The sequence below is a fragment of the Aulonocara sp. 'chitande type north' Nkhata Bay genome, linkage group LG7 (assembly GCF_057382095.1).
Source record: "Aulonocara sp. 'chitande type north' Nkhata Bay isolate Kocher_YH1m ecotype deep benthic linkage group LG7, A_spYH_male_GT1.1, whole genome shotgun sequence".
Classification (NCBI taxonomy): domain Eukaryota; kingdom Metazoa; phylum Chordata; class Actinopteri; order Cichliformes; family Cichlidae; genus Aulonocara; species Aulonocara sp. 'chitande type north' Nkhata Bay.
Genome location: NC_141350.1, coordinates 41533149 through 41558641, shown reverse-complemented (window position 1 = coordinate 41558641; position 25493 = coordinate 41533149). Strand labels below are relative to the sequence as shown.

The 25493-nt window shown below is 40.2% G+C and overlaps 1 protein-coding gene across 1 annotated transcript; it reads right to left on the bottom strand.

Annotated features, from left to right (window-relative positions):
- Positions 1–1702: 1702 nt before the first annotated feature.
- npdc1a (neural proliferation, differentiation and control, 1a) lies at positions 1703–25250 on the bottom strand. The gene is made up of 8 exons (XM_086300444.1): positions 24936–25250; positions 4875–4991; positions 4360–4575; positions 3860–3926; positions 3323–3404; positions 3098–3177; positions 2859–2958; positions 1703–2756 (listed from the first exon to the last, which is right to left on the bottom strand). The coding sequence occupies exons 1-8, from the start codon at positions 25045–25047 to the stop codon at positions 2685–2687; spliced, it is 846 nt and encodes a 281-aa protein (XP_086156570.1). The 5' UTR covers positions 25048–25250; the 3' UTR covers positions 1703–2684.
- Between the last annotated feature and the right edge of the window lie 243 nt (positions 25251–25493).

Sequence of the window (25493 nt, the reverse complement as noted above, 5' to 3'; positions counted from 1 at the left end):
ACTTATGACATCGTGATTGAGGAGTTAGAGTCTAACTGCTGTTGGGATGAATGATCTGCGAAAGCGCTTCTTCCTGCAGTGAGGGTGTTTCAGTCTCTGACTAAAGGAACTTCTCAGCCCACTCACATACTCATGCAGTGGGTGATGTGGGTTGTTCATGATGGATGTCAGCTTTACTAACATCCTCCTCTCGCCAACCACCTCCACAGACTCCAGGGGACATCCCAGCACGGAGCTAGACCTCCGCACCAGTTTGTCAATCCTGCTCTTGTCCCTGTCTGTGCATCCACTCCCCCAGCAGGCCACTGCATAGAAAAGGGCAGATGCTACCCCAGTGTCATAGAATGTCCTTAACAGAGTCCTGCAGACTCCGAAGGACCTCAGTCTCCTCAGCAGGTGGAGTCGACTCTGGCCCTTCTTATACAGAAGTACCTGAAGTCTATGATCATCTCCTTTGTCTTGCCGGCGTTGAATAGGAGTACGTTGGTCTCACACCAGCCAACAAAGTCACTGATGACCCCCCTGTATTCCTGATCATTCCCGTCTGATATGCATCCAATGATGGCTGTATCATCTGAGAACTTCTTTAGATGGCAGTCGTCCAAATTATAACAGAAGTCTGAAGTGTAAAGGCTGAACAGGAAAGGTGGGAGAACCGTGCCCTGTGGTGCCCCCGTGCTGCAGATTACCACCTCGGACACACATTTGGTATGAACACCTTCATTGTTCAACACAGCCTGAACTCTTTTAGGGAAATGTTCTTATAATTTCTTTAAAGAGACTTCAGGAATAGTTCTCCAGGCTTCCTGAAGGACATTCACAACTCAAGTGGTGTGTTTGGGATCACTGTTGCGCTGAAAAATGAGAGTATTCCTAATCAGATGCTTTCTAGATTGATCCATGCACCATGTAATTCTAAGTCTGATCAGCCCCGCAGACCCAAACCATGATAGAGTCTCCACGTTTCACAGATGGATGTAGACACTCACCGTCTCCTGATATCATCAGGAGAGGCACCTCTCAGATCCTGTGTCAGGATTTTTTCCTCTTTAAGGATTTTTAAATTCTGTTCATCTGCTGTACATAGCTTTTTTTAGACCTGACACAAGTTCTCACAGCCCTCATTAGTACCTGGGCCTCTTCCTGGCCCAGGAACTGCTGGCAGTCCTCACCGAAGCTTTCCCCAGCTTGCAGTCTCCCATTACATCTGCCATTTTCTTTCAATGAAAACTGTCAAAACTAATTGAGAATGTCATCTATTCCTTCATTTGTCCAATTTCTTCAAATTATTTAAGGAAACACTGCACACCATGCACATATGTGCCAAGTACGTGCTAAAAACTCTTTCGGAATCACCTAATTGGGGCTAAAATGCTATTTTATGCCTGTCACACTGCATTGCTGTTGATCATTTTCTGGAAATTTAAGTAAAGAAATGGTAAAAAAAAAGTGTTTTAGGGGCAGGGGTCTAATAATAAAGTCTCTAAATAGACTATTTAAAATGTTTTGTTTTCCTAAGTTCTCTGTTATGTGTAGACTGATGCTTCAATTATTCATCATTCCTCTGAAAATGGTCAGAAATGTCTTCAGAAAGAATGCAATAAAGTCCAGGTCTATGGAAGCAAATTACTGAGGGGTGGCACAAATTTCTGCACATTACCAAATGTTATCCACAGAAATAAAAGGCTAAACAACGTCCATGTTGCATGTGGTAAAAAGTTTTAATTCCAGTAGTTAGTCTGCATGTACAAATATCTATAAAAAGTGAACACTATCACTCTTTGTATGTACAATTTGCAGCATGAGGTTAACTTGGGACTGCTAAGAGGCAAGAAAGACGATACAAGACAGAGATTATTACCACCTACACGTCTATCACAACAGCCTGTCTCCAAAATTTCATTCAAGTGCTTGGAAGTCACTTTTACTGTACATTTGTCCTGCAGCAATAGGATGCATACATACATACAGGAGGCAGAAAATTCATTGCAGCATTGCCATGTTTCAAACACTATACAATCAAACCATGCAAAATACATCACTGAGTACTTCATTTTCATTTCTATTCAATATATCTATAGTCTTAAAAATCTTCATGTGCAGCTTATGTGGATAAAAAACAAAAACAAAAACAAAAAAAAAAAACAAACAAACTCAACAACACTAATATTTTTAATGTTAAACCTTGTGTTTTGTTAGGGAGTTTTTCCTGGGTATCTGTTCAGGCTGTCGACTGTTAGAACGTTTTCAGCTTATTTATTTGTATCTGCATGGTACACTTTTTAGCTATAGTATCATATTCTTTGGAAACAGCTGCAGAATTTTAGGAAAATAACAAAGGTTGAGGAAGAAATCTTAACTTAGAGTTTGACATTTAGGTAGGACAAACACCTAGCGGGGTATGCAAACTTACATTAAAAGACAAAGTGGCTTCGAAACAGACAGAAATAAATTAACAAGGAAACCACCACACATTTGTAGTATTAAAAGCCGTGCTGGGGGAGATAGAGTAAAGGGTGAACAGGAAAAAGTCAGTTTTATCACATCATCTTCTACCAGAATCCTTCATTTCGATGCATGCAGTGTGAAATTGCGAGGCATCTTCCAGAAAAATGGCTTGTATGCCTGTGTGTGTGTGTGTGTGTGTGTGTGTGTGTGTGTGCACACTGTAAAGTGCTCAGCATTCATTTTGCATTCCCCTGATAAGGTACAGCTGAATCATCAAACAGAGGGTTCTTCACCTCCATCTCTCCAGTCTGTTGAGAGAGCGCAGAAAATGAGCAGCCAGTCATAAAACATTAGGAATGATCAGTGCTGTAAATATGTGTATGCGCGACTTTATGCGTGCGTTTACTCACTGGTGCAAGTCCGGGACACTCGTATACTGTGAAGTCACCTCCCACCTCTTCCTCATCTGATGTGCCCTCAGTTTCACTGACTTTCTGTTCTGGCTTGTGACTAAAAAAACGAATCGACACTTGAGTTAATGTGGAGGTGATGGGGTCAAAGGGCACAGGGAAAGGATGTGGTTTAAAGTCTATAAAAAGGCACAAAGGTGTTGCAAAAAGAGAGAAAGACAAAATAGCAAATAATTTACTTTCCCATTGAGAGCATCTGCTGTTTTTGATGTTGATAGTGAAACATTTGAGCACTTTGGGCCAGAGTCTTATCTCCCATCTGTGGAGCAAACAAAAGCAGGAAGTGTGGATCACACATTTGAAGACAGAAGCCTCAGCTCACAAACCTTGTGGTTAAAGCAGAAGAAGAAGTGAGAAACAGAACTAATAATACCCGTTAGGCAAAGCTAGAGATGGGCGCTTACCGAAGTACCACTGGCAGATACACCCGCCCCTCCAAAAGCAGGGTAGTCTACCTTCTCGGCAAGATGTGATTCTTTTTGAAACCTGTGGGCATCATCAGCTTCTTTTAATACTTGAGGGGGTTTTCCACTTAAAAACAATCTTAAACACAACCTCAGAGCTTATGGTAGGTTATGGTGACAGCAGATTTAAGCAGGTTCTGATCTCACGGCCACGTCAAAGAGTTTCTGAATGTTCTTGCACAGCATGTGTCTTTATAACTTTAAGTTATTAAATGCATAAAACCAAACAGAACTAAACATTTCATAGATTATACTGCATGTAACTGTGTAAACTATTAGTTCTTTTTGACTTCAAAATGTAAAATAAATGACTTTTTTAAAAAAATATAAATTAACTAACTGCTGTATTGTTGCAAACACACTAGATTTGGCTTTGTGTTGCACTCACTTCATTTCAAATGAGAATTTCATATTCTGGTAAACTTTATTCAGCAGCTTTCTCTTGCATTACTTCAGATTTTCGGTATTCACACTTACTTGATGTAGCAGACAGTAGCCAGGATCACTGCCACCGTTCCCACCACCACACACACAGAGATGATAACTGCAAATTGATACAAAGAAAGAGGTAAACAGAGGGGAACAGAGCCTGTTAGGGGCAAATAACAAGTAAGTGAGTGAGAAACTGATAACCACTGTGCTAGGCATTTATGATGGCTAATTTAATTACCTGTTAGCTAATTCGCTCAGTATAATTGGACATCAAAATGATGCGCAACATTGACGACAGTGATAAGATCTTCTAAGGCAAACTTAGAGCTAGGAGGCAACAAAACGGCTTGATAAGAAATAAGACAAGGCCCAATTTTTTATCTGGTTACACCCTAATGTTGCACCAGAAACCTGAATTTCCTGCTAACAGAGAAAAAGTGTTTTTTTCCCTTTGTGGGTACACAGAGAAGCCTCTTGAAGCCTCTCGCTGCAAACATCAGGCCCCTTGGCACTGTTGTGTACTGAGTACATGAATTTATACTCACTAATAATTACGGTGTCTGCCATGGGTGCTGGCACAGGTATAGGCCCAGCGCGGCCCTCCACATCAGCGGTCCAGGGTTGTGGTGTTGCTGCATTAGAAGATGGAGCTGCAGTGGAGATATTCAGGCTTTCACTTAACATTATTCCCTGTATCTTCTTTTTGTGTTTGGAGGCATCCGTCTTGCTGTTTTTTCTATCTGTTCCGGAAATAATGGCGACTGGAAAGAGAGAGTAGGAAGCAAAAACAGCAACAGAGTCACAATCACAGGTTACAAGTAAAAGGAAGGAAAAGCATTATCTGATCAGTCAAAGTGCTTCACAGATGACTGGTATGCAATAATCAGACAGCTGAAATGTAACATGTAGCATAACATAATAAAAGAAACACTTCAATGGGACACAAAACACTCTATGAGCTTTAAAAAAACCAAAAAAACAATAATACTCAAGCCTCTGTCTCAAATGGAGAATAATGTGTGATTACCACTTCTATACGATTCTGCTGCATTTTTCTTACCTGGATGTTTGGATTGCTTTCTTGTTGTTTGTTGCTTCATCTCCAACACTTCCTGTCTCTCAATGATGGAGTGAAGGAAGTCAATTTCTTCATCCAGGTCATAGGCTTTAATCTTATCTAAAGATGAGAAAAGATTCAGACGTTTTACTGAGAGAATTAATGAATTAAACCACCGATTATAAAAAGCAGTAACAATCGCAGTGAAAGCCAAAGCCTTTAACAATGAACTCATTCATATAGCATACAAATTGGATAGTAACCACAGACTAATTTTACAGTGGCTTGCAAAAGTATTCGGCCCCCTTGAATTTTCCCACATTTTGTCACATTACAGCCACAAACATGAATCAATTTTATTGGAATTCCACGTGAAAGACCAACACAAAGTGGTGTACACGTGAGAAGTGGAACGAAAATCATACATGATTCCAAACATTTTTTACAAATAAATAACTGAAGAGTGGGGTGTGCGTAATTATTCAGCCCCTTGAGTCAATACTTTGTTGAGTCTGGGGCTGAATAATTTATTGGCCAAGTATATGCGCAAACACATACAAGGATTTGGTTCTGATCAATGGTGTCTCTCAAGCACAACAATGTTAGCAACACAATATATGAGCAACAAAGAGTGTACATAAAGAGCAGTTGCAGTCTGGCAGTGTGAAGCAATGTGACAGTTCAACTATATACTATATAATGAAATGAAAAACAGCAGCTAGAATCTCATACGACACAATTAGGACAACATTACTCTCTTTGTCCAGCTGGTCTTCTCAGTTCCCAGATGTTTACACACTGTTGTGTCAGAGAGTTTGCTAGACAGTGGTCCTTTCCCATCTTATTGTAGAGACGTGTTAATGTACATTTTACACGTCTTCTATGTTCTATTGTGAATAAAATCTGGGTGTATGAGACTTGCACATCATTGCGTTTTCAAGTTTTGCAGAATGTTACTTGCATCAAGGCTTCCTCTCCTCCAACCGACTGACTATTTGGATTTCTTCTCTCTTTGTTTTTGTCATCTCTTTTCCGAAAGGTCTCAGAAACACAACTTTAAAGTTAATCCAGTTTAGTGACTGAAGGTGACAGGTGACTATTGTTGTAACCAGGGGAGGGACAAGCACGGAGCGTTTGCATATGGTTGAGGAATGTATGCATAGATTTGCATGTGTTTTGACTCTCAAGTGACAAACAGTGAGCATGCTCGTGCCTTCTTTTCTCCGGGGGACTGATTAAAAAGGACACAATGCTAAACTGTTGTTAACAGCCCTTTAGGCCAGACAATGAGTCACATTCTTGCAGGACAGCCAAAGGCTCCAGGGCGACCGGGGCCGAGAGCGTGTGTGTGGCCACAGGAGGAAGCACCGCAGGGGGGCAGGAGCAAACAGCCAAACCCTGGCTTCACTGGGATCCAGTTGCTGCCTTCACAATAGACCCCACAGCTCACTGCTAATGGTGATAATCAAAGAGTTGTTTCCCCCTGTAACACTTATCTGCTATATATCAAATGCTATAATTTGATATTATTGCTGTTTGCATATAATCCTAGTGAGACAAGAAGCCTCGAGTAAAATAAAGAATCAAAAGAATTAAATCTAACTACATGAACGATAATACATTATATCACCATTCAGCATTATTCCCATGAGATTCTTGTTATAAATAAAATTTATTTGATAGAGATGATGCTCTTTAAATTACAGCCAATTTCAATTTACAACTTTTTTCCTAGTTGAGTGTTTAAATACACAAAAATGTTTTACAGTATTCAATTACATAAAACTACAACATTATAGAGATAAATGACTACAATCAATACATATTTCTCAGGATCAGAACAGAAATATAATGAAATACAAATAAAAAGACACATTAAGTAGAATACTCTTTCCTAAAATCTTTACTGTGAAAGATTTAATACTTTTAAGAGAAAATTTTAAGAGAAAATTAATGAATCACTCAAAGCGTTTGAGAGATTCTGATTTTTAAAGGTTGTGTCAATGATGACAATGAAGAGCCTTTTTTATCCATTCATCCTGTCTGATCCTTGAAGAATACCCATTCTATTTTTCAGCACAGGTTACTTTTCTCAGTCAACCCCTCACACAATCAACATCCTGAACAAATATTTAGCACAGCGTGCATTTTAAAAACTCCCAAGGAGAAAAAAAAAGGCACGGAGAGCACCACTCAATCCAACTAAACGAATGCGTTATTACGCCAGCACTACATTAATGATTACAGTGTCACTTTCCCTCCAGAAGGCTGGCCATCTGGCCAAGCTAATGCGTGTGATATGACATGCCAGCACTTTCACTGAGTGCTTTGTTACTGTGTCACCCCCCCTCGCCCCTCCAATCACACACACCACCACAAAAACACTACCACACACACACAAACACACACATACACCATTGGCTATTTAGTGCACTCCATAGCAGGTGTCTGTGGAGGCGGGACGTACCATCTGTACCCTGCAGGTGGATAAGAGCACCAACTGTGCCTCTGTGGTCGGCAGGAGCGTGTGGAGATGTGGGTTTAAATTCTAGTGAAACACACAAGAGTAAGTAGAGCCTGGCTGGTGGTGTCACAAATGTGTGGTGTTACTAAAAAATCTGCAGCTGATATGTAAAAAAAAAAAAGTAAATAAATAAATAAAAGTATTATATTTAGAAAAATCCCTCAGCATCCCACCGAGGCTAAGGTTGATCATTCACCCAACAAAAGTGGTGACTGTAAAATGTGGGTGGATTGTCACTCACCAAGTATGGACACCTCTCCTTCTGAAAGAGAGTTTCGCCACCGGCCTGATAATGACCCATAACCTCTTGCGAACACCCAGGGGGTAGTTGGGTACAACAAACAAACATTAAACATCTCAAAGGGCAATATGGGTCACACACACATGTGCTCTTTTCTTTTCCCACTTAAAAACCATTCACATTTCTTCCTCCCACCCAAGAAAATCACACATGTACACACAGACATGCACACTTACTTCCTCCTTTCCGTAAATGACTGACTTATCGGATTAGTCGCCTCGTTTGCAGGTTCTTGATTAATTCTACAGAAATGTCAAAAATACTATGACACAATTACATGTTTTCAGACCAAAAACGGAACAAAACAAAACGAGGAAGAAGCTCTCAAAAAAGTAAATATTTATATTGACTATATCACTGCTCCTTTATAAATTACAAGCTATAAAGCGATTAAACCTAGTTTTATGTCAGCATGCTTAGAAGCAGCAGGACAAGAAGTAACTGAGCTCTGGCCTGTTAATGTATAATCGGTGTGTCCTGCTGCCACCTAGTGTGTAGTTGAATTAATGGCGGTAGACAAGATGGAGACTAAGCGTCAATTCAGGGTTTTTGCAGCACAGTACTTTTTTTTTTTTTTTTTTTTTTGGCGCGACCTCAAGAAATTTAAGCCAAAAAACAAGGAGAAACCTGCCAGCATTGTAATATTATTTTTAACCTGACCTTTTTTTTTTTTTTTTTTTTAAACTGGTCTTCATAATCATCAATCATAATAGACACACTTACTGCCTTTACTATCTGGAGGTGGCTCACACTTACATTCACTCCCAAATGTTTAATTCTGAGCCAGGAGTAAAACTAACAGTTGAAAATATTCTCAGATTTTCTAAAGATCTGTGACTAAACAGTGCTGGTCATGGCTCTGAGATCAGTACATGCTCTTTTCTGTGGGTTTGGAAAAAAGGTCAAGAAGACAATTAAGCCAGAGGAAAGAAACCAAAAAAAGGTCACAGTTTAATCAGAATCTTGTATTTACTTTATAAGGTGGTGAGTGGAGGGACTGGTGCGTAGTTAAAATGCCATTCTGCCACTTCATCTCTCAAGTTGGTTCCTGTGTACTTTATAATTGTAGCACCGAGCCATTATCCACCTGCTATAAAAGTTAGTCGCAGCTGAGTGCACGCTTTTAGGTCAGTGCGAAACCTAACCAGCAGAATTTCTATCACAAATAAAGAGCCGCACCTGTTTTTCCATGCATACTTACACAAAATGACGACGCCTACTAATATAAAGAGAAAATAAAAGTCGAAGAAGCTGGCAATAAATCACGCAGAATGCGCTGATCTTTTCTCTGATCAAGTCTTAGAAAGGCGATTTTTAGAGGTCAGTCAGTTATTAAAATCTGCAAATATTCATACTGATACTGTTATGTAAAATAACTACACAAAGCAGCAAACCCAGCATAGCAACAGTAGCTGTAAAAATGAAAATTTAATTTCAGGTATATAATAGACAACAGAGCCAAATTTATTTGATTTCTATCAACTTCTGTTTCCTGATTTTCAAATGTCAAAAAAAACAACAAAAGTAACAAAAAACAACAGCTGTAATATTTGCTGAGGGCAAATGTTCTGATGGTAAAACTGATAAAAATTAATCACGTAAACTGATAAAATGAGTCATGCTTCTTTCTCTGGTACATTCACTACATGTACAAAGTACTGGGCCACAGTCCCACCTAGCCATGCAGTCTGCCTTTACAAACATCTGCAAAAGAATGGGTCATTCAACAGAGCTCAGTGATTCAAGTGTGGTACTGTATTAGTATGCTACTGCTACTGCAAGAAGTCAATTTTGTGGAATACCTTCCTAATCCGCTGTAAGTCGGATTAATGCAAAGTGGAAGCATTCAGGAATCAGAGTAGAAGTAACGCCAAGGTGACCCAGTACTTTTTGACCACTTAGTGTTGAGCATCATACACATCATTGATGATTTACAGGCTGTAAAACATGTTACATGGGAGTTATTTTACTTTAAGTTTTACAAAAGTAGAACAGCAGGAGTGGTATAAATGACGGGATTGATTAACTATGATAAATCTGTATACGAATAACATTGACAAAAAAAGAGCATCAAACTAGCTCACTATGTTTTTACACACCACGCTGCATTTAATCATTAGCTCTTATGAATCTATGCTCTCCTCCACAATGTCTCTTTTGTCCCGTCTTCCTCCCCTCACCTCAAGCCAGTCGCGGCTGATTGCTGTCCCTCCCTGAGCCTGGGTCTGCCAGAGGTTTCTTCCTGTTAAAAGGAACCTTTTCCTTCTCCTTATAGCAAAATGCATGCTCAAAGGGATTTCTCTGTATTATTGTAGGGTCTTACCTTAGAATTTAAAGCACCTTAAGGTGAGCTGTTGCTTTAATTTGGCGCTTTATACATAAACAAAACGGAATTAAACTGAATTTCAGATGGTGATCATATTTTTTCTTATTTTTAATACAGTGTGCCTTGTTAACATTTCATCGAGTCACAGAAAAGAAAAACAACAACAACAACAACAAAAAACGAGCTCATTTGTAAACAAACTGAAATAATGGAAATTCGGGTTACAATTTTTCTCGCCTCATCTTACAAAAGTATATGGCTGCAGGATATTTTCAACTGTCAGCATGTCATGGCCTTTTTGTTATTGATGGCTTGGTTTTATGTTGCATTATACAAGTCAGTATGAGCATGTGTACCTAACCGGGGGGGGGGGGGGGGGGGGGGCAGTCTCACATAGCTCCATGTAGATATAAAAGGCAAAAAAAAAAAAAAAAAAAAACTCCTGAAGAAAGCGATTGCTGTGCCTTTAGCATATACGGTTTCACAGCAAGCATGCAATCAGGTGACACAGCTTTCAGTCATACTGTGTGTTGACAAATGGCAGTGCACACCTCTATGTCAAACACAGGCTGGCCCAACAATAAACAATAAAAAAGTGCTGCTTGCCTCGCTTGCTCCACTTCCAGTGCTTGCTTACAAATAACTTTGAACAGTAGAAACTCGACAGTCGACTGTCACCATAGAGGCGAACAGTCACACAACAGAATTTTGATCTAAAAATGTAGGTAATCACTCCTTTAGTTGGAACAATAGGAATGACCTCAGAAGTGCAATATGCAGGACGTAATATAGCAGAGGTAGCCACAGCCCCGTGCAAAGAAAATACACCAAAAACCTACAGACTGTATGAATGAATCTGTTACAGTTCCTTTTGTGTGTGTTTGAGGGCATGTGCATTTGAATGTGAAAATGAGAGAGAGACTCATGTGGATCAGTGTATTCTGCAGTGTATTCCTAAAGTGGTTTATGTAACCACTTTAGGAAGCTTAGAGACCTATGATGTACTAGATTCACAGCACCACATACGTAAACATCACAGAGACACAAAAGCAGAAATGCCACCCAACATTAGTATTTAGTATTTAGTATTTATTTATTTATTGTCATTGTCAAGAACAATGAAATTGCGTTTGGGGCTTCCATACAACCCAAAAAAAAAGAAGAAAATAATAAATACCCCTTAAAACCCAAGTGTACATATTTAACCCAGTGTGACTCCAATGCAATAAGACAATCCTTAGCAATAATGTTCGTAGAAATTCAGACAAAGACCTGAGAAACATGACAAAATACAACAATGCAACCCATTCAATATTATTGTACTGTGAGATATGATATCAGATATGATAGTTATCTATTTAAGAAAGAGGGGGGGGGGGGGCAGGAGGGGGAAGAGAATAAAGATATGATGCACCAATGCAGACCAGTTCATTGCTATTAAGAAGTTGGATATGGTTATTGTCCGTGAGAGGGGGGCAGAGAGTTCAGGAGCCTCACAGCCTGTGGATACAGGCTGTTGGCCAGTCTGGATGTTCTGGCCTGTATAGACCTGTACCTTCTCCCTGAGGGCAGCAGATGGAAAAGGTGGCGCACAGGGTGATGTTGGTCCCGCAGGATACTGTGCACCCTCCTCAGACAGCGAGTGGGGAAGATATTACTGATCTCTGGCAGACTTGTTCCAATAATTCTGCCAGCTTCTTTCACCACCCGCTGGAGTGCTTGCTGATCGGCCTTGGTGCAGCTGGGGAACCACACTAGAAATCCATACGTCAGAACGCTGCTGATGGCACAGTTGTAGAAGTTCAACATCAGAGATCTGGGAATGTGTGCGCTCCGCAGTCTCCTCAGGTAGTAGAGGCGCTGTTGGGCCTTCCGTACAACTGAGGTGATATGGTTGCCCCAGGACAGGTCCTCGGTCACAGTTACCCCCAAGAATTTAAAACTGCTCACCCTCTCCACCGCCTTACTACCAATGAAGAGAGGCAGATGGTTGTTATGACCCTTCCTCCGGAAATCTACAATGATCTCCTTGGTCTTTTTGGTGTTTAAGACCAAGTTATTGTCGTGGCACCATGACTCTAGTTGTTGCACCTCTGTCCTATAGTTTGTCTCATCATTGTTGGATATAAGTCCGAGCACTGTAGTGTCATCTGCAAACTTAACAATGAGATTGGACGCGCAGGAGGAAATACAGTCATGGGTGAAGAGAGTGTATAGCAGAGGGCTCAGAACACACCCCTGAGGGGCACCGGTGTTGACCACAAGGGTGGAAGAGGTGTTCTTACCCACTCTGACACTCTGTCCGCAGTTAGTGAGGAAGTCCACAATCCAGTTGCACAGAGAGGAGTTAAGTCCCAGTTGGTGGAGTTTGGGACGGAGTTTGTATGGCCGGATGGTATTAAAAGCCGAGCTGTAGTCTACTATACTAACCGATTGCATCTTATCATCCCAGCGGACAGTTAATAATCCTCTCTCCTTCTGCATGATGTGACCTTTTATCCGCTGACACTTATCTCCCCCTCTTGTTTACCTCGCTCTCTGATGCTGCTGAGAATAATTTGAGCCAAGTTCGCACTGGATCCTCTCCTGCTGCAAATCTATATAAATTATTAATCCTTAAAAAGCCACATGTGGCCCACCAGCTGACATAAACACACACACGGTTCAAACACGCAAACGTTCACGCTCCTGAACACAAGATGCTGCCTTTTCTCTGTCCAACGTCTGTTGTGAAACGTGGAGTGCGTGTCAGCAGTGTAATGCCACGTCATGAAAATCTGAAAAATAGCATTTATTTCTGCAGCTTGGCTCTTTCACTGAGAGATATTGGATTCAGTGATGGAGATGAAGGTTAACAGAGACAGAGAGAGAGAAAGGCATGTCATCTGAGTGATTAAGGCCGCCAGTGCGGGGGCACTGCACGTGTGTGTGCGTGTTAGATGTAGCAGGGGCAGGGACGGATTACAATACAGAGAGAATCAGCCTACGCCATAGTTGCCAGAGGCATTGGAGGAAGAAGAGGGGGGTGAGCGAGGACCACAATAAGATGCCCTGGCAAAGAATCACACCATTAGGATAAGACATTAGCACGTTTGCCTGTTTATTATCAGAGAGAAGCCATTTGAACCTCACACAGGTAACCAAACTTCAGAGTGTTATTACAATATGCACAAAGAACTAGTCCAAAATTCTCAGTTTATTCTTGTCAAGCTGATATATATATTTTTTTATCTCAGTTTTAACTCTGCGAATCCAAAGACTGGAGAGTGACGTGCATGGCAAACAGTCACAGAATTCAAATGTTCCTAATTATTAGCTGCCCTTTCACGTCAATGATTAATGATTTTGTCAGTAAAAATTATATACGTTTTTAAACTAGCTGATCATTTGCATCCCGTGCACTGGTTTTATCCTGGTGCTCCAGTTTTTCCCACAGTTGAAAAACATGCTGACAGGCTTAATGAATTAAAGACGCTCACACAGTTTATTTCAACAGTTTTACTTCCTAGTGCTTAAAAAAAAAGGTTGGAAATGTTTGAAGATAACCAAACAAAATTACAGTTGTTCAGTAGAAGAAAAAGACTCGTGAGATTATCGTGTGGTGGATAATATCTAACAACACCACATTACTTCTGTCTTAGTTAAGTCTTTAAAATCAAGTGCTAGTTTGAGCTGTAATGTCCTCACAGGAACTGAGGAGTTTGTGAGCATAGTAAGTGCAGAGCCGTGTGAGAGCACGCTTATCTTTTTTCCCCCCCACATACCATAACGCACGCAGCGTCCTTCCTCACTCTCCTGCAGAGGAGATCGGCAGGGACCACAATCTGAAGAACCACGCTTGCAGGAGTCGCGCCCCTGTTTAGCACAGACTGAGCGACACCCGTGGGCTGCATGAGAGGAGTGAAAATAAGTCTCATCAGCACCGCAGTCACACTGATGTGATGCAGAAACGATGCTTTTAACATGGCGGTGAAATAGCGCTCTTCACGTTGAACGAATAAGAAATGCTTCACCATTACTGTCAGTCCTTTTATTAGTGTCTCTGTTTAGAAATAAAAGACCTGCTGTGGAACACAGTGTCTGTTGATGTCAGAGTTACATCACAGCTTCACAGAGATTTGGAAAATTGTTTTAAGAGTTCAATGTAACCTCTTAGGTTTAATATTGTCAGTAAGAGAGCCACACTTTTTATAGCTATCTGGATTTTATAACGCGGTGAGCCCCACCTGTTTGGCCGTCGATATCTGGTTAATCACTTGACCTGATTACTGCCGGTTTCACAGAGCTGCATCTGGATATATACACAAACAGCATGACAGACACACAAAAGAGGGAGTGGGTCACAGAACCACAGCAGGTGTGTTGGTGGCAGAGGGCAAGTGGAGCTCTGGTATGTTATCAGAGTGGATAATGAGCCCAGCAGTGCTGCACAGCTAAAGGTGAACAGCACAGCGGGCAGTGGTGCCGGCTTAATGAACACGAGGAGACTCCAGTATTTCCAAAGAATAACAGGTCAGGGCTGGTCAAGTATACAGTGTAATATACGACTACTGTAAAAACTTGGCTCAAGCTAGTGAGGCTGCCACAGCAGGGACTGAGTTTAGGCTCCTAGGAAAAGGGTGAAGGTGCAGCATTGTAGAGCAGGGGTGTCAAACATTAGGCTCAGGGGCCTTTCATTTACTGCAGGAGCATTTCTTAATCATGTGGAAAAACTGGCACATACTGTTGAAAGTGCGCTGACAAAATAGGGAGTTTGAGTGGCCCACTTAAGATCAAAGTGAGCTACATGCGGCCCATTACGTAAAATCAGTTTGAAATCCCTGCTGTAGAGGAAGGGATATGCTGTACTCATAATGTACGGAAGAAAGGAAAAGGGTGCACTTAAAGAAAATTTCATCTTGATTATCTTGTTTTCTTAACAGCTGTAACCCAAATTTGTATCTGAAAATAAAATTTGATTACCAAAAACATCACAAAACATCAAATATTTAAGAAGTTAAATATGACATATAAAGTTAAACTTGTTTACCACCATAAAAACACTCAGAAAACCATTGGCGTAAAAGCGAGATCACAAACTTGCAATTTTTTGTTTGCCGCTCATTTCCAAACTGGTACTGCTGATCTGTTCAATTCATTTCTTCTCGTCATGTGGATATAACCCAAACGTTTTTTTGGTCCATCTTTGTTAAATTCATCACATTTTCAAGGCAAAATTTATGAAGTGATTTAAAAGATTGTAGGTGAATTAGATGATTCATTCTTTGAATAATAAACTTTTTTTTTTTTTTTTTTTTTTTTTTAAAAACAGACTTACAGTGAAAGTCTTTACTCAATGAAAATCTGACACTCTCAACAGCAGCACATACACATAACACATTTGACAAGGTTACACACTGCCACGACTTTGCAATCGGCAGATGGGCACACATCCACATCTTCTTATGTCACTGACTGGCCTGGCCTGCGAGTGAAGGGCGAATGTGTAATCTGAGAACACTGTTTGACAGACAATATCTGGAGATAATGGAAACCATGGGCTTATTTTTGTGAACCATTGGTGGCTGACAAAAAGAAAATGGTTTATTAATCATCTATTAGCGGGAAAAGCAAATATTTAATTATGATTTGCTTTAGAGTAGCACGCAGGTAGAAATCTCCCTGAGCATCCTCGATTCAAAGTCACACTCTGTTCTCTCCAGTTTGCACTGAAAAGCAGCAGCGCTGTCACCTCCATCTTTCACCACCTGCTTAGTTATTCCACAGCACTGTGAGTGTAGCATGCTCATGCACCAAATTCCCCTCATTTCTAATTACAAGATTAGAAGTTCTCTCTGTTGCTTCTTTCCACTTCCTTCAATCTATAACCTTACAGGGAAAAAAGCATCACTAGAGCTTACTCTGTCCTTGTCCTTTTATGCAACTGCAAAAACTTACTTAACTGACTGAGTACAGCTCATTGCTGGGTATGTGTTTGCTGTAAGACCATGCAAATGCACTTAATTCAGAATTCGCCAAAATTTAGATCGACTTTCTTTTTTTTTCTCCATGTGAAAACAACACTGGTAGCTCCTATTCTTACTCCCAAAGACAAGCACAGAGCCAGTTTCGGTTTAAGAATGCCTTCCTCTTCTAAACAGCCTTTCAAGCTTATCTGTCCTCTCTCATTCTCTCTCCCAACAATCATCAGTCAGTTTTCTTTTTTCCCTCCACCAATTGTTTATTTATTTAACACCTCTTTGATCACAAGCCATTTAGGCCCAGATTAGGTGTTGATGAATGCACTCATGTCACAGATCAAATAAGCTGTTCTCATCTGTAAATGTGAGTTAATCAGTCCACTACTTTGGTCCCGAGGTGCTTTGGTTGCCAGTGGATGAAGCCTAATGCTGTGGTTCTCAATGTAACAGCACAGGACAGCAGTGCTCTAAAATTCTGCCATATGCTCAGAAATGTTATAGCTGCTTGCGGCAATAAAATAAATAAAAGAAAACCACAGTCATCACCATGTGGCACAAATCATTATCAGGCAACTTAAGAAATGATGATGATGATGATTTTATACCTTTAGACTTAAAGAAAAATGTAATTTTTGCCTCCATCGTGCAGTAAATACTGATGATGAAGTGAAAGAGGTTACGATTTCTACTGAGTCACTCCAGAGTCTCTGGGGTTTTTTAAGGAGTCAAGTTTTAAGCTTCAAATTTGTTTCTTGGACTCTAGTAGAGTAGCTTTGCATGATTTACTTTCAAAATTATCCTTATTTATCTTACACTGGCTCCTTGACAAGTCATTTTAGCTCCTTGTCCTTTTTCTCTTTATGTCAGATTTCTTCCACTTTTAGTCCAAACGCCAGTTAGCAGGGGCTTGTGTGGACCAGAGTTGACCATATAAGGATATGTGCTCTCATGACATCATACAGAGCCATGGGTACAAAAAACCTATAGTGTAAACTAAACATTTGTAACAGAAACATTGAGTAACAGAAATTACTTATACTGGCCTTAGCATATGAAACACTGTAACCATTAAAAAAAGCTCACATCCCTGTAATGTTCAAACAAAATTACACGAGACAATTCTTCATTTGTTTGTCATATAAATTTTACAAATGTCAACAAAAGATAAGAACAATTTCATTCCTGTCAAAGTTAGGGATCGGGATTTTTTTTCTTTATTTTTAGCATCCTGATTATAATAAGACTGCTAGAATTTCAGCACTTCATCTGTTATTCATCATGTGGGAAGTTAATGTGCTGAAACCTACTGCAGTCACATGAGCGAGGAAAATTATTCACCTCATGCACAAGCAGCCATACATACACAAACCCACTCTCCGTGCTCATGAATGTGTGAGGCTGACAACGGAGCGAAAATGATGGTGAGAGGTGCAGCAGTCAAACAGAAACTGCATGCATTACCATTTTCTAGCATAAAAAGGTTTATACAATAATTAATCTGCAGTAGTAGGCCTTTGGTTCTCCAGAAAGCCAAACCGCAAATACATATGATGATACTTTTCTAAACACACCTGAACAACATGGCCCTGAGTGCTTAATCCACTGCATTATGAGAAATAGCTAAGTAAATACATGCAGTGGGCATTAGTTGAAGTGTACCGTATTTGCCTAATGCTGAACATATGTTATTAAATCAGCAGAGATGTGTCCCAATTTGCTTCTGTTCAGTCTACAGGCATCGGTTTTCCTCGCGTATGTTCTGAGCTGTCAAGGCCACCATAAATGAACAAACAAAGATGCTCAACAACATGACAATCGTATGACCAAGCTGCTCAAATCTGTTTGCGGCTGTGACAAAAGGAGTCATCGAAGTGAACGTCAAACAGGCAAAGAGGTGGCCTTGCGTCCACACAGTGTTGATGCTAATTAGGAAGCTCAGTTAAGATGACAAAGGAAGAGGAATATAAAACAAGACAGAACAAGAGATGGAGAATGGATACACATTAATAATATAGATACACATTTGAAAAAGCAGATTTTCTGCACTAGATAAGGACGTTTAGTCTCAGCTAAGACAGAGGAGGTGTGAAAAAAAAAAAACATTATGCAACTCAGGGACTCAGAAGTCCTTGGAACAAGTGAAAAATGACTTTACTAACCATCTGCTGCTGCTGTTGCCAGGCTGTGTGCTAAGCAGCAGCTTTGCCAGCAAGAAATGAGAGGCAAGCAGAGGCATTCTCACACAGCCTGGTACACACCTACACTCCCAGACCAACACTAAGACACATGCACACAAAAAATCTTTGATTTTTTTTTTCTCTAACTTTTGTCACATTACTGTGTACACATTTAAGCTGTTCTACAAATACAGTAAAATAAACCACACAGCCATGTGTGTGAATGTAAGCGAGTTAGAGGAAGCAGGAAATGGGTATGCCAGGAGGACCATACACTCCCATTGTGTTCATTTCCTGACCCTTTGATAGCAGACAGGAAGCAGCCCAACAGTCCAAATCAAGTGAAAACATTAAAGAGGTCTGTGCACAGCTCCTCACTTGATATAGTCCCCATGGATAGTAAATTTGACTCGATTTGAGTGTTTTTATGCTTGCATATGCGGCTTTTTGGAATTCTGTTTATCCACTATGCTCTAACAAATGCCAACAACATGTTTGTAGTGGTTTGTTTTCCCTGGCATCTGCTGGAAAAAGACCTGCTAATGTACGCTACCATGGAAGTGGATTACAGCAGAATAATGTAACACGAGCCAATATGCTGGTCAAGTCATTATAAAGAGCCTCAGAACAAGGATGGCTGTCAAAACCTCATTCTGAAGGAAGTGAAATGGGAAAATCATGCTAAGAGAGAACAGAACAAAAGCCAGCCAACATCCAAGGAAGAACTTTGGATGATAAAGTTGGGCATATCAAATATTGACTTTCTAGCTTGTTAGAATTCTGCAAATTTGGTCTTTGCCTTATCTACTGCATTTCCATTTATGCATGCACATCTCAACAAATCCAAACACCTACTTTCCATTTTCTTCGCAAAATATAAAGAAATTAGCTAGAAAAAAACCCCAAACACATTAGGACATTTTATACAGCTGGGATAATTTCCCTTTTCTGCAGTTAAATGATTATAAGGTCGAAGAAAAACAGACTCAACAGAAGTTTTTACCCACAGGCCGTCAAACATGCCCTACCTCCACCCTGATTGGAGGATAACTGTACTGCCAACACTCATGGACATTACACCTCATATATAAACCAGATTTCTATTTATACTTCAAAGCAACCAACATCCCTACCTCTTTAAACTGTATTTATTATAACCTTATTTAGTATAGTTGCAACAGCACCCCCCTACTCAATGTGCAATATCACTGATCACACTGCACCTGCTCCTCAGATGGCATGTATGTATATATATATATGTAAGCGTGTATGTGGAAATATGTGTGTGTATGTATGTACGCATGCATACATGTATATATACACACATATATGTATGTTTGTATGGGTGTATCCGTATGTTTGCAGGTGTATGTATAACTGTAAATGTAAATTTGTCTGTGATTGTGTAAATACTTATGCTATTGTGTACTTCACACACATGGAGAAATGCCAAACAGCCTTTCATTGTTCTTGTAACAGTGACAGTAAAAGCTATTCTATTCTATTCTATTATTTAAAACCACTTCTGATTGGACATAGAGGCAGTTTGTCAAGTGGCAGCAACGTATAGGTTTCAGAGTCAGCTTTATTTATCGCAGAGACAGAAAAAGTGGACATATTAACTGTTCTGTAATCCCCAACCCACTTGCCTCATTTCTCAGAAAACCATGCCAAAAACCCTGAAGCCAAAATATAGAGCTGTACGTGGCTATAAATGGCTGAGGTTGTGAAAACTGTCTACATTATCATTTTCAGTAGCGTATGTGTTAGTTTCCCTCGGTGATCTGGTACGATGACTCACCTAAAATTAGGGTGGAAAATGGGGCATGATTTACACCTGCTAGTCATGCGAGCAAAAGCTCAAACAGACATGCAGAAACACAGGCAGTCGTGCTCAAAAGACAGAGGCAGGAAATACACTGGTAGCTTAAGGCAAATTACATTTTTTTATTTATTTTTTTTACATGATGGAAAAATGAGGTCGAACAAGGTTTTGTTTTATACTACTGCCAATCAGGCCCATACCTCGTCTGGCTTATCACAGTCTGCCATTTATATTTCTGTTCCAGTAACTTCTGTCATTTTAGACAATGATGAGTCTAACCCATTACACGGGAGACAATTACTATGTCATTATCATTAGAGTGAAGCAAAGCAGCACATCCCACAGCGAACAGAACAGAGGTTAAAGTGATTAAAACAATGGCGGTGTGCAGGCAGCAAATGAAAGCTCCTTTATTTTGTCATTTTTCCCCCCATTTTATTTTTCATGGTCATCTTGTTTGTTTGCTCCTGGCACGATCAGTTGTTGCAGTACAATATTTCAAATATCCATCCTACGATATTCATTTAGTGAGTCTTATAAAATATTATATATTAGATTGACTAGTGTAAATAATATCGATCAATAGAGGCAGGCATTCCTTCTAACTATATGCACAACGGAAAGAGTGCAGTGAAACCCATGCATGAGGTATTGCTAGTAGTTGTATTTAAAATCAGGCTAAACCGATGCAGACATTCTTGTTAAGGATGTGGCTACACGCAAATGCAAACCTGCTGACAGAGAAAATTTGGTGCTCTGAATTTTCACCTTTTACTACACAGCAGTAATCAAAAGAAAGAAGTGCAGAGAAACTAATTGAAGGTAAAATTCTGCTGACTCGGGTTTGATCAAACGTGTGTGTGTTTGAAATTAGCTAATTGTGGCTTACAGCGCGAGTGAAATGAGTCAGCAAAATACACAGCCGACTTGGGGGGATGTCACACCGAGATATCACTGAAAATGATCATCTGGTTAGGGGGAAAGCACTGAGGTCACTGCAGCTCCCACATATTAAGACGATGCTTTCGAGTAAAAATTGTCAACGTAACATCTGGGGCTCCGTGCAGCTGTGTCTTGGTTGTTCAAAAGTTCATCTGACTGTAGTAAAAAGGCTTTTAGCTTATATGTTAGGACCAAACTGGACTGCACTGGAGTGAACTGGAGCAGAGTTGTTGGGGGAAAACTCTGTAAAAAACCCAGGAGAAATAAAGACACAATGAGACAAGGTTACTTTTTATGCTTTAACGTGCGCACGGGTGAGCTGCAAAGAACAACTCACGTCGTGAACAGAGGCTTGGCACTTTTTATAGAAAAGACAATGAGAACAGGATAAGAAAATAATAAACAGATAAAATAAACAACTCCATATGTGGCGCTAGTCTCGTCAGCAGAGAGCTGGGAGAAAGCTGTGAGAGATAAAACAATCTAAAACAATATGTCCTCGCTGGGAAAGTCTAAGAGGATAATTCTAAACGAATCTAACCATAGACAAAGGGCAGAGAAAAGGCATCTTTGTACATTTAAAAGAAGGTAAAGAAACATAGAATCATTTTCCACTAACAAGAGTGAATGAATGGATGTTGAGAAAAAGAAAGAAACAAGCACACAGAGTCCTTCATTTCTTGAAAAGATAGCTCTAGATGCTCTGTAAGTTAATTTTGGCCCTTTAATTTCCCAGAGAGGTCTGCTAGTCCACAGAATGCTCTCAAATACGAGGGGGAGTGGGAGCTTTAACGAAGCCACTGCAGCAAAACCTTGGCTGGTCACTTATTTTTCCAGACAAAGACCTCAGTGAGATAGATCAATATTATTGGTAAGTGTTTCCTGGCCACTGGGTAATTTCAATAATTTTCCCTTTCTCTACCGAGTGACATCTAATCCCACCAATGACTGCACAAACCACATAACAGGTTCATATGAAACCAGAACGAGCACTTTCTTATCTCTGATCTGCATTTTGTCTTAGAAACAGAGTTCATAAAGACTCCAATTAAAATAAATAAATAAATAAATCACGGTATCTGTGCAAATCGGTGTATGAATTTGGTCATTTTGCTCAGCAGATGCTGAGTAGCCTAAAATAACTACTATTTCCTTACTGTTTTGAACAGAAATCCCCTTGCAAGCCCTAGTTAATCCACTTGTCTTGTTCCTCATTCCAGACAGATTTTTTGAGCTCATGTTTCCTGAAGTCTGCTCAGCAGTGTCACTGACTGTACAGGTGATAGACCGCTTCAGTTATGTCATTTCTAAAAGAGCAGTTTTGTTTTTAAACCCAAAGGAAAACACAAATGTCTTTACACACATAGCAGGTCTTTAACCGTATCCACATGTGAACATACTGTATGTAAGCTTTACCTCGTAAGAATATACAGTGATACCAGACAGTGTATATTAACCCAGTGAGAGTTGTTTAATGTCCTGTGTTTTGTTTTGTTTTTTTAAATCAAAAGACAACAGATGAGTATTGTTGCTGTGCGTGTTTAAAGGAGAGCGCGTGTGACAGCGAAGATATAGATCCTAATCCTAGTGGCAGAAACAGCCGGAGGCAGAGGCTTTCTGAATACTAATCACTCCAACTCTATGTGGGTTTAATGAATGACAAACTTGGCATTTAAGTGTGGCAGCACAATAATGACCAGACTCATTCTGAATATTGAGAAGTGGAGATGATGCTTCTAATATGAAATGCTAAAATTAGACAAACAAAGCTTCTTTTTTTTTCCCGAGTGAAAAAAGGTGACTCTCCTGGCGTTGCTAATATAGTACACACCCCTGAGCCTGAATTACACAACAACCTCTGCGTGCTAAATTTATTCTGTATCTTGGCCACCAGGATAGACATACTTTATGTTATCAGTTGGTTAAATTGAGGTTTTGGATTACTTCCATCCCAAAAAACCCCAGTGTTCAGTGAAAGCTCTATGGCTTACTTAAGCACGATGATGATGTGTCAGTGCCTCCTGAATAAACCACCTGATTACATTGGCCCATTCCCAGTCTCTACGTCTACAGTCTTTTAAGGGCATTTCTCCGCAACAACAGCGACGGCTTTGGCCTTTCCCGTCATCAAAATGTTAAGTCTGCTTTCCATAAGTCTTCTCTTCATGCACAAGAAAGATCATTTTGCTTCACAGTTTTAGCTTTCTGATGTCAAACACATGTCTTTCAAGGGAAGCTAGTAAGCGTATAAACTATCACTGAAAGAGCAACCAAACCTAATCTTATAGCTCAATAGAAACCTGAGAATTAAAAAAAATATTCCATCCTACAGAAAGTAAAGAACTGGTCTCAACATATTCAGCGACCACTTCTTTAAATTTTTGACATTCAAGCAGCAGTTTCTCAAATGGCCTTGGCTACCAAGAAAGCACAAGACAGAGCAAATTCACACCATTTGGAGCCCAGGGGATGTCAGTGAAGTCTGCAAGGGTTTACTGCTTATTTACATAATTTACATCTATTCCAGGAATATAAAGAATTGGATATATTCACATTACTATGGGGCATGTTATCGGCAAGAATCTGTTGACACGTATAATGATACAGGGTTGTGAATCAGTATATTGCAATGTGTATTCCATTAATTCAGTGGCATTAAAAAAGTAAACTTTTCAAAGAAATGAGACCTAACAGGACACGGGGCAACACAAATGAACCACTGGCTGCTACAAATCTGTTAAGTAAACTATGATTTACACGTAGATGAATCAACACAGTGTTCTAAAGCTTACTATTGTACTCAGCTGCATTTTCTTATACCCAAAATCCTGTCTTGACTTGTAACAATATTAGTCTTTTGCTAGAAATTACTCAGAAGTAGCCACAGAGTGGCAGAAACAACCTGGCTACTGTTATTGGTCCTTTTTTGTGGCAGTCATCATTAAGGTGCAATTCCATCTTTCTTGGGATGTCAATCAAATAGCCATTGGCACTGGATTATTGACAGTAATTCCAGAAATTCCATGAATATCACGATTACTGTTAGTACCGATGTATCACAGCATCCCTTTCTGCTGTGACTGAAAACCAAGAATTTGTACTGCATTTCGTTTAAAGCTTTCATTTCTCCAAGCCGTCGTACATCAGTCAAAGTCCATTCACACTGCACATGCAATACTTCAAATGTAAACACTACGCACATTTCATTTGTCACAAAGCACATCAGAGCACACGCCTTGAACAACCACTTTAAATTGAAAACAGGCTTCTTCTTTTTACACATTCATTCTTATAGAAATCTAAAAAATATACATTAACATCAACAAATTCATACTGGTTTGGGTCAATAGAGGCAGTCAATGTTGAGTATAGTGTGTGTGTGCATGTGTGTGTGTTGATGGGTGCATGCCTTTAATAAAAGATAAAGATTACATGAATCCAGCTGTTGGTTCTCCCACGGGTTTTCTGCATTAATGGCTGAGAAGCAGATTATCGCCCCTGCACATATTAACAGCAACCATCTCTGTGTGGTAAAACATTAGACACACACACTCACATATAAACCTGCAGCCTGGTAGTTCCCACATACTTAAAAATTGCCCACTTGGTTTACACATCACTTCATTTGTCTTACATTTTATAGGGTTATTGTGACATTAACAAAGGTGCAATTGTCAGCACAGAACAGCCTGAGTAACCTGACAAGGAAGTAAATTTGAATTTTTGGCCTTTGTCTTTCCATTGTGCTCTTGTCACTCATTCAGATTCACACGCACTTGCTTAACCTGCCCTCAGCAGCAAGACACATACACAACCAAACGAACACCATAACCAACAATTAAAGTGTGAACAAATCACACTTGTATAGTTGCACATCTCTTCCCCGCGTTAATAACAAAAGCTCTTTGGTGACACGTCCTAGTAGCGTTAATTGGAGCGACAGACAGTCGCGCTACAGCTGAAAACAAGCTCAGGCCACGGATGTTAAGGTGTCCCGTTGGGGATTTACCTGGCAGTCTAGCGCTGACGGGGATGACACAGAGGAGGACCGCGGAGAGCAGCGGCAGCAGCAGCGAGGCCCGGCGCCTGCGCCCGCACCTCGGGCTGGAGAACAGCAGCATCCTTGGGTCTTTTCGGGGACGTTGAACCGCAGACGGGGACGGGGTTTGTTGTCATTCCCCCATCACTTCTTCTTCTTCTTCTTTTTTAAGGTTTTTGTTCTCTGATGCAGGAGAGCTTCAGCGCAATGAGCCCACAGCGATAAGCCGAGCACGTCGCACCGAAGTGCAGTCACACACACACTGCGCACCGTAATCCTTACAGTGCTAAAGATAGCGGAGCTTCAGGCAGGGGAGGGGAGGGTATGTGTTTGACGTGCTGCCTTCAGGGCCTTCTCGGAAACTTACAGATAAAAATACCGACTCCCCTTGACACGTTTACAGTTTGAACATATTTGTTTTCTTTTTTCATCACAGCTATAATTATGCAGACAGTGAGAGGCTGATAATTCACTTCAAATACATTTTAATTGTTTGTTATTGAAAGTCATTTGAAATCAATTTAGTTT